The sequence below is a fragment of the Pituophis catenifer genome, unplaced genomic scaffold (assembly GCF_029215685.1).
Source record: "Pituophis catenifer annectens isolate HBS135680 unplaced genomic scaffold, rPitCat1.0.hap2 SCAF_16, whole genome shotgun sequence".
Taxonomy (NCBI): domain Eukaryota; kingdom Metazoa; phylum Chordata; class Lepidosauria; order Squamata; family Colubridae; genus Pituophis; species Pituophis catenifer.
In genome coordinates this window covers 17344497-17359389 of record NW_027256896.1, presented here as the reverse complement: position 1 = coordinate 17359389, position 14893 = coordinate 17344497, and the positions used below count along the sequence as shown (strand labels likewise).

Sequence of the window (14893 nt, the reverse complement as noted above, 5' to 3'; positions counted from 1 at the left end):
CCTCATAATCAGAAATGGAAAGTTGCTTTTAAAAAATGTATAAGCAGAGGACTTAAGGGCCGCTAGCCTTCATTCATAATTCACCCGAATGCTTATGTAGAAAGACGATTTGAGGCAGGGAGGGGTTGTTCGTCTGTTTGCTTACCAGGTAAATGCATTTTAAGCCCTTTCTTTTTCATTCTCCATCAATATATGATGACTCTCAAGTGGATAGGAGTCTCAGAAAGCACAGCTAAATTGGGACTTCTCCTCCTCCTCCTCCTCCTGCCTCCTCCCTCCTCCTCCTCCTCCCTCCTCTCCTCCTACCTCCTCCTCCTCCTCCTCCATAGTGTTGTGACCAAAGGCTCACTTACTCATTACAGGACACAATTAGTCTCAAACAAAACTATTTTATTATAACAGCTGAGAATGACTTCATTCCCAACTTAGTCCAAATTGATTCCAAGACAAGTCCTTCAGAAAAAGTCCTTTGGGCTTATGACAAACCTTTATCTTCTTTGGCACCCTGCCAAAGGCCTTTCTTGGCAAAGCCCCCACAAAGTTCAGAAACAAGAGATGCCGACTGGAAAACAGATTTAGCAACATTGCTTTCCTACAAAGAGCCCAAGAGGCTTTGTTTCTCTTTTAAGCCTTCTGGGAGGGGCCAATCATCTCCTGGCCTTACTCCTGAGTCGTCCTTTTTGCTTTAGCTGCTCTTGCCTTCTGGCAGCTCTGCGCATGCGTGCACTAGGAACAGGCTCCTCCTGTTCCTCTGCCCTCTCTGCTTGTCTGACTCTGGAGGCTCCGGAATCAGCGCATCACTCCCAGATGGGCCCTGGCCCCATCTCTGCCTCTGATGCAGAGCCCTCATCCGGGCCTTCCCCAGACTCCAGGACTGGCCCATTGTCCCTCCCCAGCCTCCTCACCTGTCCGACTCTTGCTGCTAGCTCCGCGAGCTGCTGACGGACCACAACACATAGCTGTCCTCTGCAGACAATATTTGGCCCTTCTTCAGTCCGCACTTTTCCTAATCCAGCAACCAAACAGGGGTTAGTACAGCATTTCCCAAGCTTGGCCACTTTTAACAGGTATAGACTTCAATTCCCAGAATTCTCCAGCCAGGTATTCTGGGTGAAGGGTTGAAGTCCACCCCATCTTAAAAGTAGCCCTGACATGCTAGTGGGGAATCCTGGGACTCGAAGATCCAAATATTCCTGAAGGTTGTGTGAGTGCAGTGCACATTTTTGGTGCGCAGCACACCGGTGGTAAAAATGACGTGAAACCGACTTCTGGTTGAGCGGTCTCTAGCAAAAGACAGGACAGACACCTGGTCAGCGCAGAAATAGAGAAAGGAGAGAGGTGGAATTTCCCCCCACTTTTTAAAGCTATTGCTGAATAGCGTTTTCAGCTGCATCGCCTCGCCTCGGAATCAAGATCACATTTATTGCAAAATGTTGTACGTGTGTGTGTGTGTGTGTTAATGAGTTTACCAATTCCTGGAGATTTGTGTTGCAATTAGCAACTAGATCGTGGTTTCTTTTTTCCTTTTCCTTTTTTTTTTTTTTTTTTTTTTGCATACATTGGACTGTTTCTGTCATTCCATCCTTTGCAGGTCTGGAAAATCTTACATATTTACGTCAAAGCGAGATAACACCTGGTGTGACGGCCGTGGCCAGGGGAGGCTTTTTATCAGGTCCGCCTGATATGCCAGTTGTGTCCCTTTCTAGATCGGGACTCCCTACGCACGGTCACTCAGGCACTCGTCACTTCCCGCCTGGACTACTGCAATACTCTCTACATGGGGCTCCCCTTGGGGTGCACCCCGGAGGCTCCAGTTGGTCCAGAATGCGGCCGCGCGGGGGGATTATGGGAGCGATGGGGCGCTCCCATGTGACACCTCTCCTGCGCGAGCTGCACTGGCTTCCTGTGGTCTTCCGGGTACGCTTCAAGGTGTTGGTGACCACCTTTAAAGCGCTCCATGGCTTAGGGCCTGGGGTATCTACGAGACCGCCTTCTGCCGCCAATAGCCTCCCACCCGGCCAGTTCGCTCGCACAGAGAGGGCCTCCTCAGGGTGCCGGTCTGCCAGACAGTGTCGGCTGGCGACCCCCAGGAGGAGAGCCTTCTCTGTGGCGGGCACCTGCCCTCTGGAACGACCTACCCGCATAGATACGCACGATACCAGACCTCCGGACTTTTCGTTGGGCCCTGAAAACACATCTATTTCATCTAGCCGAGCTGGCTTGATCCCATCCTTGCTGTTTTAATTTGTAATTGGTTTTAACTGGGTTGTTTTAAATTGATGGCCAAAATTATTTAATGTCTTTTAAACTGTTTTTAAATTTTATATGTTGTGTTTTACCGTGGCTGTTCACCGCCCTGAGTCCTGTTGGAGAAGGGCGGTATACAAATAAAATAAAATAAAATAAATAAATAAAATAAATATTTAAGGAGGAAAAGTCCCATCCTTAAAACGAAATGAAACAAAACAAAATTGCTGGTCTTAAGGCTCCATCTCCCCTTTCCTATCACCCTTCTTGAGGAATTGCATCCAAAAAACTGCGGGGGGGAGTGGGGGGGAAAATAATCTGCCCTATTGGCTTTTCAGACCCTCCCTGGTCGTCCTTCAACCATTTTCGCCTCTTGTGACTTCAATACCTCCATTTACAAACTTTCAAGGCGGGGGTAGGAGGGTGGGGGAATCCCCAGGAAGAGAAAGAGGGGCATTGATTTAGATGCTAAATGCAGTTTGGCTCAGCAAGTTTCTCCCCCCCCATCTGTTCCCAACCCCCATCCCCCTGCACATATCAAACCGAAACTGTCACTCACCACTCGTAATTAGAAGGGCTCCTGCAGCTGGCAGCCCATTCAGATCGCCTTGTGCACCGACACCCTCCTGGATTTCGCTTCTCTTTTTTCATTTTTAAATGACTTATGACCATTAGCCTTCCATCCTTCTGAGGTGGGGTAAACTGAGGACCCAGATTTGTTGGGGGAGGGAGGGTAAATTGCAGATTCTGTAAACCGCTTAGAGAGGGCTGTAAAAGCACTGTGAAGCGGTATATAAGTCTTAGTGCTATTGTTATCCTTCCTTCCTTCCTTCCTTCCTTCCTTCCTTCCTTCCTTCCTTCCTTCCTTCCTTCCTTCCTTCCTTCCTTCCTTCCTTCCTTCCCCACTGGTTAGAATATAATATTGCAGGCTAACTCTGCCCATATACCAGGAGTTCGATCCTGACTGGCTCAAGGTTGACTCAGCCTTCCATCCTTCTGAGGTCGGTTAAAGCGAGGACCGAGATTGTTGGGGGCAAGAGGCTGACTCCGTAAACTGCTTAGAGAAGGCTGTAAAGCACTGTGAAGCGGTACATAAGTCTAAATGCTATTGCTATCATTGGGCCCCAACCTTTCTGCCAAGCAAGAATGTTGACTATAACCATCATAAATATGAGTCCGCTGCCAAGTGTCTGAGTTTCAATCATGTGACCACGGGGATGCTACAACACTCGTGTGAAAAAACGGTCATAAGTCACTTTTTTCAGTGACGTAACTTCAAACGGTCACTAAACGAATGGTTGTAAGTTGAGGACTACCTGTATGTGGTCATTAAGCAAAACTGACTCCCGCCCATTTGTTTTGCTCATCAAAAGCTGGCTGGGAAGGTCACCAATTGTTGTTGTGGCCCGTACATGGCCTGTGCAGCTAGTAGCTGATTCCGACAGTGAGGAGGCTGGTGTGGTGCTGCGCCAGCAGCCTGTGCAGCTGGCGCTCGGAGTCGGACAATGAGGAGGCTGGAGAAGATGTAGTGCCAGAGGCAGGGATTCAGCCAGGGCCTTCAGAACCTCCAGAAGCTCCCTTTAAGTGAAGAGGACGAAGAGGAGGAGCCTCTTCTTGATGCACGGGTGTGCAGAGGTTCCAAAAGGCAGGAGTGGCTCCTCAGGAGGAGGTCTCCTCGAGAGTAAGGCTTGGGGCTGATTGGCCACTCCCTTAGCCTATTTAAGGAGGAACGCCGACTGAAGCAATTTGCAGGGAACAACTTAGTTCACATACCTTCGTGTCTTGTCTTGCTTATCTTATCAGCTTCCTGCAAATTGCTTCTGGGCATTCTGCCAACCCACAGTAAGCTTTCAGTTATTATTCTTTTGAATTCTTGGCGGCTGTTAATGCAGTTAATTCACAGCTGTTGTTGTAAAAGACTGGTTTATTTAGTAAACTAAGGTTTGAACAGACTTTGTGTGCGTTGCATTCTTTGGGGTCCGTAGCTGGGGCAGAACAATGATGATCACGTGACCCCAGGATGCTGCCATGGGCTGTAAATGTGAAATACTGCCCAAATCAAGATCACATGGACCACTGGGTGGTGTAGTGGTCATAACTTCAGTTTTTTCCCAGCACCATCGTGATTCTGAACCATTGTCGCACCGTCGTAAGTCAAGGATACAGGTAAGCCAACAATCTGACTCTGTGCAAGCAATTGTCTAGATCAGGGGTGTTGAGCTGGTGGCCCCGCAGGCCGTCTCATGCAGGCCACGCCCACCCCAGCTCCGCGAATGGGAAAAACATCGCGAAATGTCACGTGAAGGTAACGTGAGGTGGCGCGTTCGGACATCCCGTGATCTAGATGGATAAACAATAAGGTGAGAAATTACAGTCATGGCCAAAATTGTGGAAACCTTTTGGGAAAAGTTGTATTTTCTAAAACTATCTAATAACACCACTTTTTTTGTTTTTGTTAGTAGTACCATAAAATTATATATCAATGGAAAGATAATTTAATCAAGAATGTTAATGCAATAACTTTTATGAAGGATTTGCTATTAGAACAGCAGTTACAGTATAAAGAAGCAAAGTGAAACAGGTAGAAAAAAAACGAGATATACAAAAATGATCCCCATGTCAGTTAATCCTTCGTTGGGTAACCTTTAACATGAATGACGGCCTTCCAACGTCTTCCCATGGAGTGAACCAAGTCTTTCAGTTCTGCAGCTGTTCTAATGTGAAACCAAGATTGAATGATGGCTTCTATTAACTGGGTTTTATTGCTGGGTCGCTTCTGACTAACAAGTTTCTTTAGTCGGCTCCATAGATTTTCCATTGGGTGAAGGTCTGGGCTATTTCCAGGCCATTCCAGCAGCGGAATAGGATTCTCTTGAAACTCCAAAAAAAAAAAAAAAAAAAGTGGTGTTATTAGCCATCAAACCTCAAAAATACACTTTTCCCAAAAAGGTTTCCACAAGTTTGGCCACTACTGTGAGTTGTAGGCTTCAGCCCTGGGAAAGAATACGAGGGTGTTAATGAGGGATCGATTCTCACGTGAAGCCGGAAAAAACGAGAGAAAAACGAGGGAAAGATACAAGGGACAGACCGGATCAGGCAGAGCGAAAGAGCAAAACATCTCTAGTCTGAGAGGCACCATGGGAAAAGGCTGCCTGTACAAGCCGGAGGGCATCTGGGGTGAATTAATGTGACTTAAGATTCTCCTTCTGAGGCAGGTTCAGGCAGGGTCAAGGTGGAATGAGCTCAAACTTGTGCTTCAGAAAAATAAAGAGAGAGAGGGGGGGAGAGGGAGAGAGAGAGGGAGAGAGAGAGAGAGAAACAGCTCTGAGCCTTGAGCGGGTGCAAGTTTTTTTTCTGTTGGGATGAGTGGAATCACGGAATCACGGAGGCCACAATATTTGCCATATCTTTATTGCACTGGGACCACACTGCAAACAAATCCACGGAAAGGAAGAAAAAGGAAGAAAGAAAGAAAGAAAGAAAGAAAGAAAGAAAGAAAGAAAGAAAGAGAGAGAGAGAGAGAGAGAGAGAGAGAGAGAGAGAGAGAGAGAAGAGAGAAAGAAGAAAGAAAGAAAGAAAGAAAGAAAGAAAGAAAGAAAGAAAGAAAGAAAGAAAGAAGAAAGAAAGGAGGGAGGGAGAAAGGGAGAAAGGAAGAGGAAGGGAGAGGAGTGAGGAGGGAAGGAAAAGAGGGAGGGAGAAAGAAGGAAAGAAGGGAGTAGAGAGGATGGAAGGAAAAGAGGGGAGGGAGGGAGAAAGGAAGAGGAAGGGAGGAGTGAGGAGGGAAGGAAAAGAGGGAGGGAGAAAGAAGGAAAGAAGGGAGGAGAGGGGATGGAAGGGAAAGGAGAGAGGGAGGGAGGGAGAAAGGAGACAGGATGGAAGGAGGGAGGGGAGGAAGGAAGGAAGGAAGGAGAGGATGGAGAGTGGGAGGGAGAAAGGAAGGAGACAGGATGGAAAGAGGCAAGAGGGAGGGAGGGAAGAAGGAAAGAAAGAAGGAAGGAAGGAGGGATGGAGGAAAGAAGGAAAGAAAGAAGGGAGGAAGGAAGGAAGGGAAGGAGGAAGGAAAGAAGGGAGGGAGGAAGGAAGGAAGGAAGGAAGGAAGGAAGGAAGGAAGGAAGGAAAGGAAGGGAAAAGAAGGAAAGCCATAAAATTCTACTGCCGCTGAAAGCAGCTTCTTGTTTTTTTTCCCCCTTTAATCTGTGTTTTTTTTGTTTTTTTTTTTAAACTTGGATATGTATATATTTACATAAAAGAAAACTATCAAAAGCAGATTTGAGAAAAAGCAGCAGCTCAGCTTCAGCAGTCCAGAAAGAGAAGAAAGAGCTGCTTACTTTCGGATGGATAAATAGTACCATTTATCTGTGGTGGTGGTTGGGTTTCTTTCTTTCTTTCTTTCTTTCTTTTTGTTTTAAACATCACTCTGTAAAAACCGCATTCAAGTATTCTCGCCGATGCACGGATTGTCCCGCTCTTCTTTTGACGAAGCTGCTGCACTTCTGCGGAGGGTGGTCCTTTCTGGGGTGGGTGGGTGGTTGAGGTGGGGGGGTTTGGCTTGGCCCGTAGCTGGCTCAGTCTTGGAAATGCTGGGGGAGCAAGTGGGGAGAACTTTGGCAGCCATGAAGGAGCAAGAGAAAAGGAGGACAACGCCTAGAAGGTAGACACGAGGAAGTAAGATTTCAGGACCACGTTGAAGGGAAGCGTCCATAGCGTGGGCCTTCTCCGTTCCTGACCCTTTCCTTCTCTCCCTTCGTTAGGGAGAGAATATTTATACTCTAACACCTTTCCCAAAAAGCTCTTCCGGTGTGCACGGTCTCCAAATTCTTAATCCATTCACCTCTTTCGCTAACCACCGACCCTCCCACAAACCCAGATTCAAGATCTAGAACAGCTTCAATGCAGCGACCAAGAGCTGGGACTTCTCCTTCTTTGGAATCCTCTTGGAGTCCACCTTGAGGGCGGTAGACAATCAGTCACTCCCTTCCTCGTCCAAAGGTAGCGTTTTTCCGTTTATTAAAAAAGAAGAAGTAGAAGAACACAACACGACCCGTCCTCCTCTATAAATACAAAATATTAAATAAGGACCAGCTTTCTGTACAAAGGAAAAGGGAGGGAAAGAACGAGAGGGCTACTCCAGCCAGTGAGAAGATCCCATTTCATAATCTTCTCCATATTTTTTTTTTTTTCATTTTCCTAAGTCGATAGGATTGGTTTGGAAAACTGCAACATGGACAAGTGGATCTGGTAACAGTAACAGAGTTGGAAGGGACCTTGGAGGAGTCATCGAGTCCAACCCCCTGCTCACGCCCGGAGACCTGTACTAGGGATTTCGAACTGTCAAAACGGCCGAAACTTTCTGATCGACAAGCTCAGTGTCTTCGCCAGCGAGCCACCCAGATATGTGGATGACTTTTTCGGCATTTCCTATTCGGGTCTTCTCAGCGGTTGGGGAGGAGGTGGTGGTGCCACTTGCGCTGAAGGATCAGGACGAAGAAAGAAGTGGGGGGGCCCACAAAATTCACTGGCCGCTTGGAGAAATGAAAGCACGGGGGGGGGGGGGGGAAGGTGGGGCTTGCCAGAAAGCTCCGCCCACAGGTGGACTCCAAAGCCCTCGTTGACGATGGAGAATAATTTAGAACCTAAGGCAAGTGAGGCTGGATGAAAAAAAAAAAACAAACATGGTGGGTGTGACCACGTCCCACTGAGAACACGTGGATGGTCCCCGAGAGCTGTTGACGGCCGAGCTACCTGTTATTCTCAGTCTGATCTGTTGCAGAGGTCTATGCCTTAGCTACTTACTTGGAGAACAATTAAAAGAGCAATTTCTGAATTCACTGAATTCAAACGTGGGCCTACGCACACAGTCCTTTCGCGAGACTGTTGGGATGGTGGCTTGGTCGACGTGTTGGTCTTTTCTTCAGTGGCGTTGAAGGAAGTCTGTCCGTTGTCACTACCTCTCGGTTGTGACGGTGCTCCCTAGAGGAGGCAAAGTCATTCTCCCACCACCTTGTTGTAACTTCCTTTTTCTATACAGTCCCTGACGGCCTGCAGGACTATCCGGAGCCTCCGATCCATCGCTTGGAGGTGTAGTTTGTACAAGATGGGGGCGATTTTGTCCTCCAGCAAAGATTGTTCCATCAGCTGGCTCAGTTTGTACTCCTCCTTGGCCAGGAGCTGTAAACGCAGGTAGGTGGACTTCCGTTATTCTAGGGAGGAAGAAGCAGTTGGAAGATGAGAGAGGTGGAGCACGCTTTGGCTATGGTTTTTTTTTTTGTTTTTTTTTTTAATCCTGTGTTTAGCAGAACTGGTTTCTGGAAGGACTCATTCTGGATTCCAACTACATGGGCTACCATGATTCAACACTGAACAGCTAGTTTTACCCATAACAGAAAATTCTGTCTGTCGGTCTACTTGTCACCTATCTATTATCTATCCATCTGAATCTATCATCTCCCTCCCTCCCTCCCTCCCTCTCTCTCCCCATCCATCCATCCATCCATCCATCCATATCTATCTACCTATTACCTATCTACCTATCATCCATCCATCTCTCTCTCTCTCTCCATATCTATCTATCTATCTATCTATCTATCTATCTATCTATCTATCTATCTATCTAAATATCTACCTACCTACCTACCTATCTCCATCCATCTCATCCATCCATCCATTCATAGCTAGCTATATCATATCTATATCTAGCTAGCTATCCTTCCAACCACCTATCATATATATATATATTCTATCTATCTATCTATCTATCTATCTATCTATCTATCTATCTATCTATCTATCTATCTACCTACCTACCTACCTATCTCCATCCATCCATCCATCCATCCATCCATAGCTGGCTATATCATATCTATATCTAGCTAGCTATCCTTCCACCCACCTATTGTATGTATATATTCTATATCTATCTATCCATCCATCCATCCATCCATTCATAGCTAGCTATATTCATATCTATATCTAGCTAGCTATCCTTCCAACCACCTATCATATCTATCTATCTATCTATCTATCTATCTATCTATCTATCTATCTATCTATCTACCTACCTATCTCCATCCATCCATCCATCCATCCATCCATCCATCCATCCATAGCTGGCTATATCATATCTATATCTAGCTAGCTATCCTTCCACCCACCTATTGTATGTATATATTCTATATCTATCTATCTATCCATCCCATCCATCATCCATCCATCCATCCATCCATCCATTCCATCTATCTGTCTATCTATCTGTCTATCTATCTAATCTATCCATCATCTCTCCTCTCTCTCCTATCTATCATCTCTCAATCACTGATTGCAGGGGGTGTTTAGACATCCTGAACTTTAAGGACTGATTGTAACCACCAGTCATTCGATGCCCTTATAACACAAATGGTTGTGATCTTTAAATCAAGGGACTCTTGTGTTTACAGCCTCCAAAATCCTCTCTAAATTGATCCCCAATGAAGAGAAGAAGAAGAAGAAAAAGAAAATAAATAAATGCCAAACATACCGGCAACACTGATTTAAAGGCCACCAAGATAGACAGTTCATCGTGAGAATATTTCCCAAACCTGCAGGAAAGAAGAACACAAGAAGCATTCACTAGAAATACACTTTCTGCCTCAAATTCTTGGCGAAAAGTCAGGGCAGAAACTGAATGCACTCTTTAATGCCATGATTTTAGCCATGGGCTGAACTTCAGGTCTGGAGCCAAAGAGATGTTTTGCAGGAAACGTGGGCAGGCCTCCTGAGCCTCACCACAAGTCTTCAAAGAAAATATTATTTTTTTCTTGACAACCTTCACAGGTCTGTAAAGCAACGGAAAAGTCGAACTGTGATCATAAGCACAGTCATAGAATAGAATAACAGAGTTGGAAGGGACCTTGGAGGTCTTCTAGTCCAACCCCCTGCACAGGCAGGAAAATCCTATGCCCTTTCAGACAGATGGTTATCCAATCTCTTCTTAAAAGCTTCCAGTGTTGGAGCATTCACAACTTCTGCAGGCAAGTTGTTCCACTGAACTGTCAGGAAATTTTTCCTTAGTTCTAGGTTGCTTCTCTCCTTGATTAGTTTCCACCCATTGCTTCTTGTCCTGCCCTCAGGTGCTTTGGAGAATAGCTTGACTCCCTCTTCTTTGGGGCAGCCCCTCAAATATTGGAGGGATGCTATCATGTCACCCCATGTCTTTCTTTTCATTAAACTAGACATACCCAGTTCCTGCAACTGTTCTTCATATGTTTTAGCCTCCAGTCCCTAATCCTCTTGGTTGCTCTTCTCTGCACTCTTTCTAGAGTCTCAGCATCTTTTTTACATCGTGGCGACCAAAACTGGATGCAGGATTCCAAGTTGTGGCCTTATCAAGGCCTTATTAAGTGGTATTAACACTTCACGTGATTCTTGATTCTATCCCTCTGTTTATGCAGCCTAGAACTGTGTTGGCTTTTTTGGCAGCTGCTGCACACGGCTGGCTCATATTTAAATGGTTGTCCACTAGGCCTCCCAAGATCCCTCTCACAGTTACTACTATTGAGTAAGGTACCACCTTATACTGTACCTGTGCATTTGGTTCTTCTTGCCTAAAATGCAGAACCTTTCTTTTCATGGTTTCATTTAACAATTGTTTCGCTTAATGACCGAGTTGTTGGCCCCAACTGTGGTCACTAAATGAGGACGACCTGTATAGATTGCCGATCTCTGAGCTAGAAAAAATACTAGTCTGGTAAAGTGACCTAATGGGCATATTTGCGTCTTTTTTTCAGTCAAAAGAAAAGCGAGGAAGAATAAGCCAGAATAAACAGGGAAGATTTAAGTATGATCAACCGAACCCCACCCTTCCTCTCCCATAATTACCCTCTTCCATTGTCTAAGTGGATAATTAAAAGTATTATTTCCAAACTTCTCAAAAGTCTCATAATGGTGTCGATCCATATTCCCTGTAAAAGAGGAGGCAAAAATAAGAAAAAAGGCAAAATGTTTAGCAGAACGTCATGTTGGAGATCTTAAGCAAATTAACAACAGACGAACTCAGAACATGGAATAATAGTGTCAGGTTTTGATGTCATCTCAAATAAATTGCATTCCCAAACAATTAAAATCTTTGCTGAAATATTCCATTTATTGAGTACGACAGATCTGGCCCCCGACTTCGTCGTAGCCGATACTAACCCTCTGACCCCCCAAACCCTTCCCTTTCCGTTCCCCAATTCTCATTGGCCATCTTCCAAGTCAGTCTCCCCACCTTCTGACCTCATCCCACAGGAATGTCCCCCCTCCCTTCCCATCTCCTAGGGGATATTATCTACAGAGAAAATAAGTAGGTGAAAAGTCAAGCCTCGTCTCCTCCTTTTTATGGCAGCATTAGAATGCTGACAAATAGGTTTGAAAGAGAACCTGGAGGTCTTCTAGTAATCCCCACCCCCTGCTCAAGGAGGAGACCCTACACCATTCTGGGCTGTCCAATGCCTTTCAAGAAGAAACAGGATTGCCTTATGGTCCTTCATCCCCGTGATCAAAATCAACCTAGAAATTTCCTGACAGAAGAACTTCAGAAGTTGTGGCTGCTCCAACATTGGAGGTTTTTAAGAAGAGATTGGACACCTATTGGTCTCGAATGGTGTAAGGCCCGTGATGGTGAACCTATGGCACGCGTGGCAGAGGGTGGCACACAAGAGCTCGCTCTGTGGGCAACGCGCGCTGTTGCCAGCTGCTTTTCTGGTTTTCCGGTGTGAGCACCGGAGGCCTCCGGAAAATGGCCCAAAAAACAGGCCATTTTTCAGGCTGTTTTTTGGGCCGTTTTCAGGCCTTTTTTGGGCTGTTTTTGGGGCCATTTTCAGGCCTTTTTGGGGCTGTTTTTCGGGGCCATTTTCTGGCTGTTTTCCTGGCTGTTTTTTGGGCCATTTTCAGGCCTTTTTGGGGCTGTTTTTTTGGGCCATTTTCTGGCTGTTTTTCAGGCTGTTTTTTGGGCCATTTTCAGGCCTTTTTTGGGCTGTTTTTGGGGCCATTTTCAGGCCTTTTTGGGGCTGTTTTTTGGGCCATTTTCAGGCCTTTTGGGGGCTGTTTTTCGGGCCATTTTCTGGCTGTTTTCCTGGCTGTTTTTTTGGGCCATTTTCAGGCTTTTGGGGGCTGTTTTTTGGGCCATTTTCTGGCTGTTTTTCTGGCTGTTTTTTGGGCCATTTTTCAGGCCTTTTTTGGGCTGGTTTTTGGGGCCATTTTCAGGCCTTTTGGGGGGCTGTTTTTCGGGCCATTTTCCGGCTGTTTTCCTGGCTGTTTTTTGGGCCGTTTTCAGGCCTTTTTGGGGCTGTTTTTTTGGGCCATTTTCTGGCTGTTTTTCTGGCTGTTTTTCTGGGCCCTTTTCAGGCCTTTTTTGGGCTGTTTTTGGGGCCATTTTCCAGGCCTTTTTGGGGCTGTTTTTTGGGCCATTTTCTGGGGTGTTTTTCAGGCCATTTTCCGGGCCTTTTTCAGGTCATTCTCCAGGCCATTTTCTGAGGCGTTTTTAGGCCATTTTCAGGCTGTTTTCCAGGGCGTTTTCAAGATGTTTTCAGGCCATTCTTGGGCCAAAAACAGCCCAAAAAACAACCTGAAAATGGCCTGAAAACTGACCCTGAAAACAGCCAAAAAAAACCAGCCCAAAAACACATGTATGCACCCGGCCAAACTGATCTTTGGGTTTCCGGTGCTCTGGAACATGCATGCACATACATGTACATTCCGGTTTGGGCACTCGGTGCTGAAAAGGTTCACCATCATGGGTGTAGGGTCTCCTCTTTGGATCAGGGAGTTGGACTATAAGACCTCCAAGGTCCCCTTCCAACTGATATTCTGCTATTCGCCAAGAAAGTCATTAATGTTGTGTCCCTGCCAAATAAGCCAAGACAACAACTAGCAGCAAAAAAACAAAAACGAAAAACACAACAAAAATCTACATATTATACATGTTCTACCACTAAAACCGCCCAAATTCTAAGAGTGCTACTCCATTTCAGAGGCGGCGAACATACCCATCAGAAAATCAAATATGGTCATGTCCATTATATCCAAGATCCTGGTTCCCCGGTCGTACGGGGTGGCGTTTGCTTAACCTCTTCGCAATATTCTGGATCAACTTCCCACCTGGATGAGAAGAAATAATACAGATTGGGAAGCTTAGCCACCGACAATGCTCCTCCTTTTGATATCTGCAAGGATTGAGCAGGTAGGGTGTGAGTTTAACAGAGGAAATATGCACATTTTATATGTTAAAGATATACCGTGTTTCCCCGAAAATAAGACCCTGTCTTATATTTTTTTGAACCCTGAAATAAGCACTTGGACCTTAACTGCCATGCGCTCAAGAAGCCCGATTGGGCTTATTATCAGGGGATGTCTTATTTTGGGGGAAACAGGATAGCAGGCATGGTAGCTCAGTGGCTAAGACGCTGAGCTTGTTGATCGAAAGGTTGGCAGTTCAGTGGGTTCGAATCCCTAGCGCCGCGTAATGGGGGTGAGCTCCCGTGACTTGTCCCAGCTTCTGCCAACCTAGCAGTTTGAAAGCACGTTAAAAAATGCAAGTAGAAAAATAGGGACCACCTTTGGTGGGAAGGGAACAGCGTTCCATTGCGCCTTTGGCGTTGAGTCATGCTGGCCACATGACCACGGAGACGGAGCCAGGAGAAAAAAATGCGGGGAAAAATATGATTTCTCCCCTACCTGCAAAATAAGTTGGATTCTAGTTTAACTAGGTGCTAAAGTATTAGTCCAGCTGCATGGAGGTTGTGACGTTTTGGTTTTTAGATTTTTAGAACAAAAACCCGACAGCCAAACCATCTGGGTTAAACGAAGACGTGGGGGGCCATCCAGATAAAGCCAACATGGGCTCAGCCCAACCTCTGCTCTTTTGTCTTCCCACTGTGTCTCTTCTGCGTTTGGCAGACAGATGGCTTCGTTCTGCTCAGCAGGTGGTGGAATTAAAGTCTGGCTAGGCAACAATGGAGAACTGACAGCTTGCGGCATGGGGGTTGCAGCAGAAGCAGCGGGCTGGCTCTTAACCACAACACTTACTCGGCTTTCTTGCGTTTATGGTAGGAACGTCGCCACGGGTTCCTCCAGGTTTTCCGTTTGGCTAAAGACAAGTCGGGCAAGAAGGCCGCCATGGAACCTTCAATCTGGTCCGGTTTTGCCACAAAGGGCATGCTCCGTCGAACAGTAGTAGGAGCATTCTCCGTAGAAGCAGATGTTGTTGGCTGCAGAAAGAAGGAGAAAACATGGTGGGACAACCGACATGGGTGGAAGAGAATATTTGTGGCTCAAGGTTGAACTGTGGGGTCCCAGGGTGCTCTTTGAGTTGGGTTGGTTTTTATGGATGCTTCATGACCCAACTAGGTAACATCCTCAGGGCTAAAAGGGGATGGGGGAAGGAGGAGGAGGAGGAGGAGGGACTGTGAGGTGCTCTCTGAGGTTGGATGTTTTCTGTGGATGATTCATGACCAAACTACATAACATCATCAGAGCTAGAAGGTGAAGGGGAGGGAGGAGGAGAGGAGGAGGGGAGGAGGAGGAAGGGAGGAGGAGGAGTGAGGAGGAGGAGGAAGAGGAGGAGGATAGAGGAGGAGGAGGAGGGGAGGAGGAGGACTGTGAGGTTCTTGGTGATCTCTGAGGTTGGATGTTT

General features: G+C 46.3%; 1 protein-coding gene across 1 annotated transcript in view; it reads right to left on the bottom strand.

Annotated features, from left to right (window-relative positions):
• Positions 1 to 8081: 8081 nt before the first annotated feature.
• Positions 8082 to 14893, bottom strand: part of FAM20C (FAM20C golgi associated secretory pathway kinase) — a 47526-nt gene continuing 40714 nt past the window's right edge. Inside the window, 8 exon segments of the mRNA XM_070955074.1 lie at positions 8082 to 8447; positions 9757 to 9821; positions 11101 to 11126; positions 11128 to 11183; positions 13248 to 13311; positions 13314 to 13359; positions 14287 to 14402; positions 14404 to 14468. Of these exon segments, the coding sequence (XP_070811175.1) occupies positions 8233 to 8447; positions 9757 to 9821; positions 11101 to 11126; positions 11128 to 11183; positions 13248 to 13311; positions 13314 to 13359; positions 14287 to 14402; positions 14404 to 14468 (653 nt within the window). The 3' untranslated portion in view covers positions 8082 to 8232.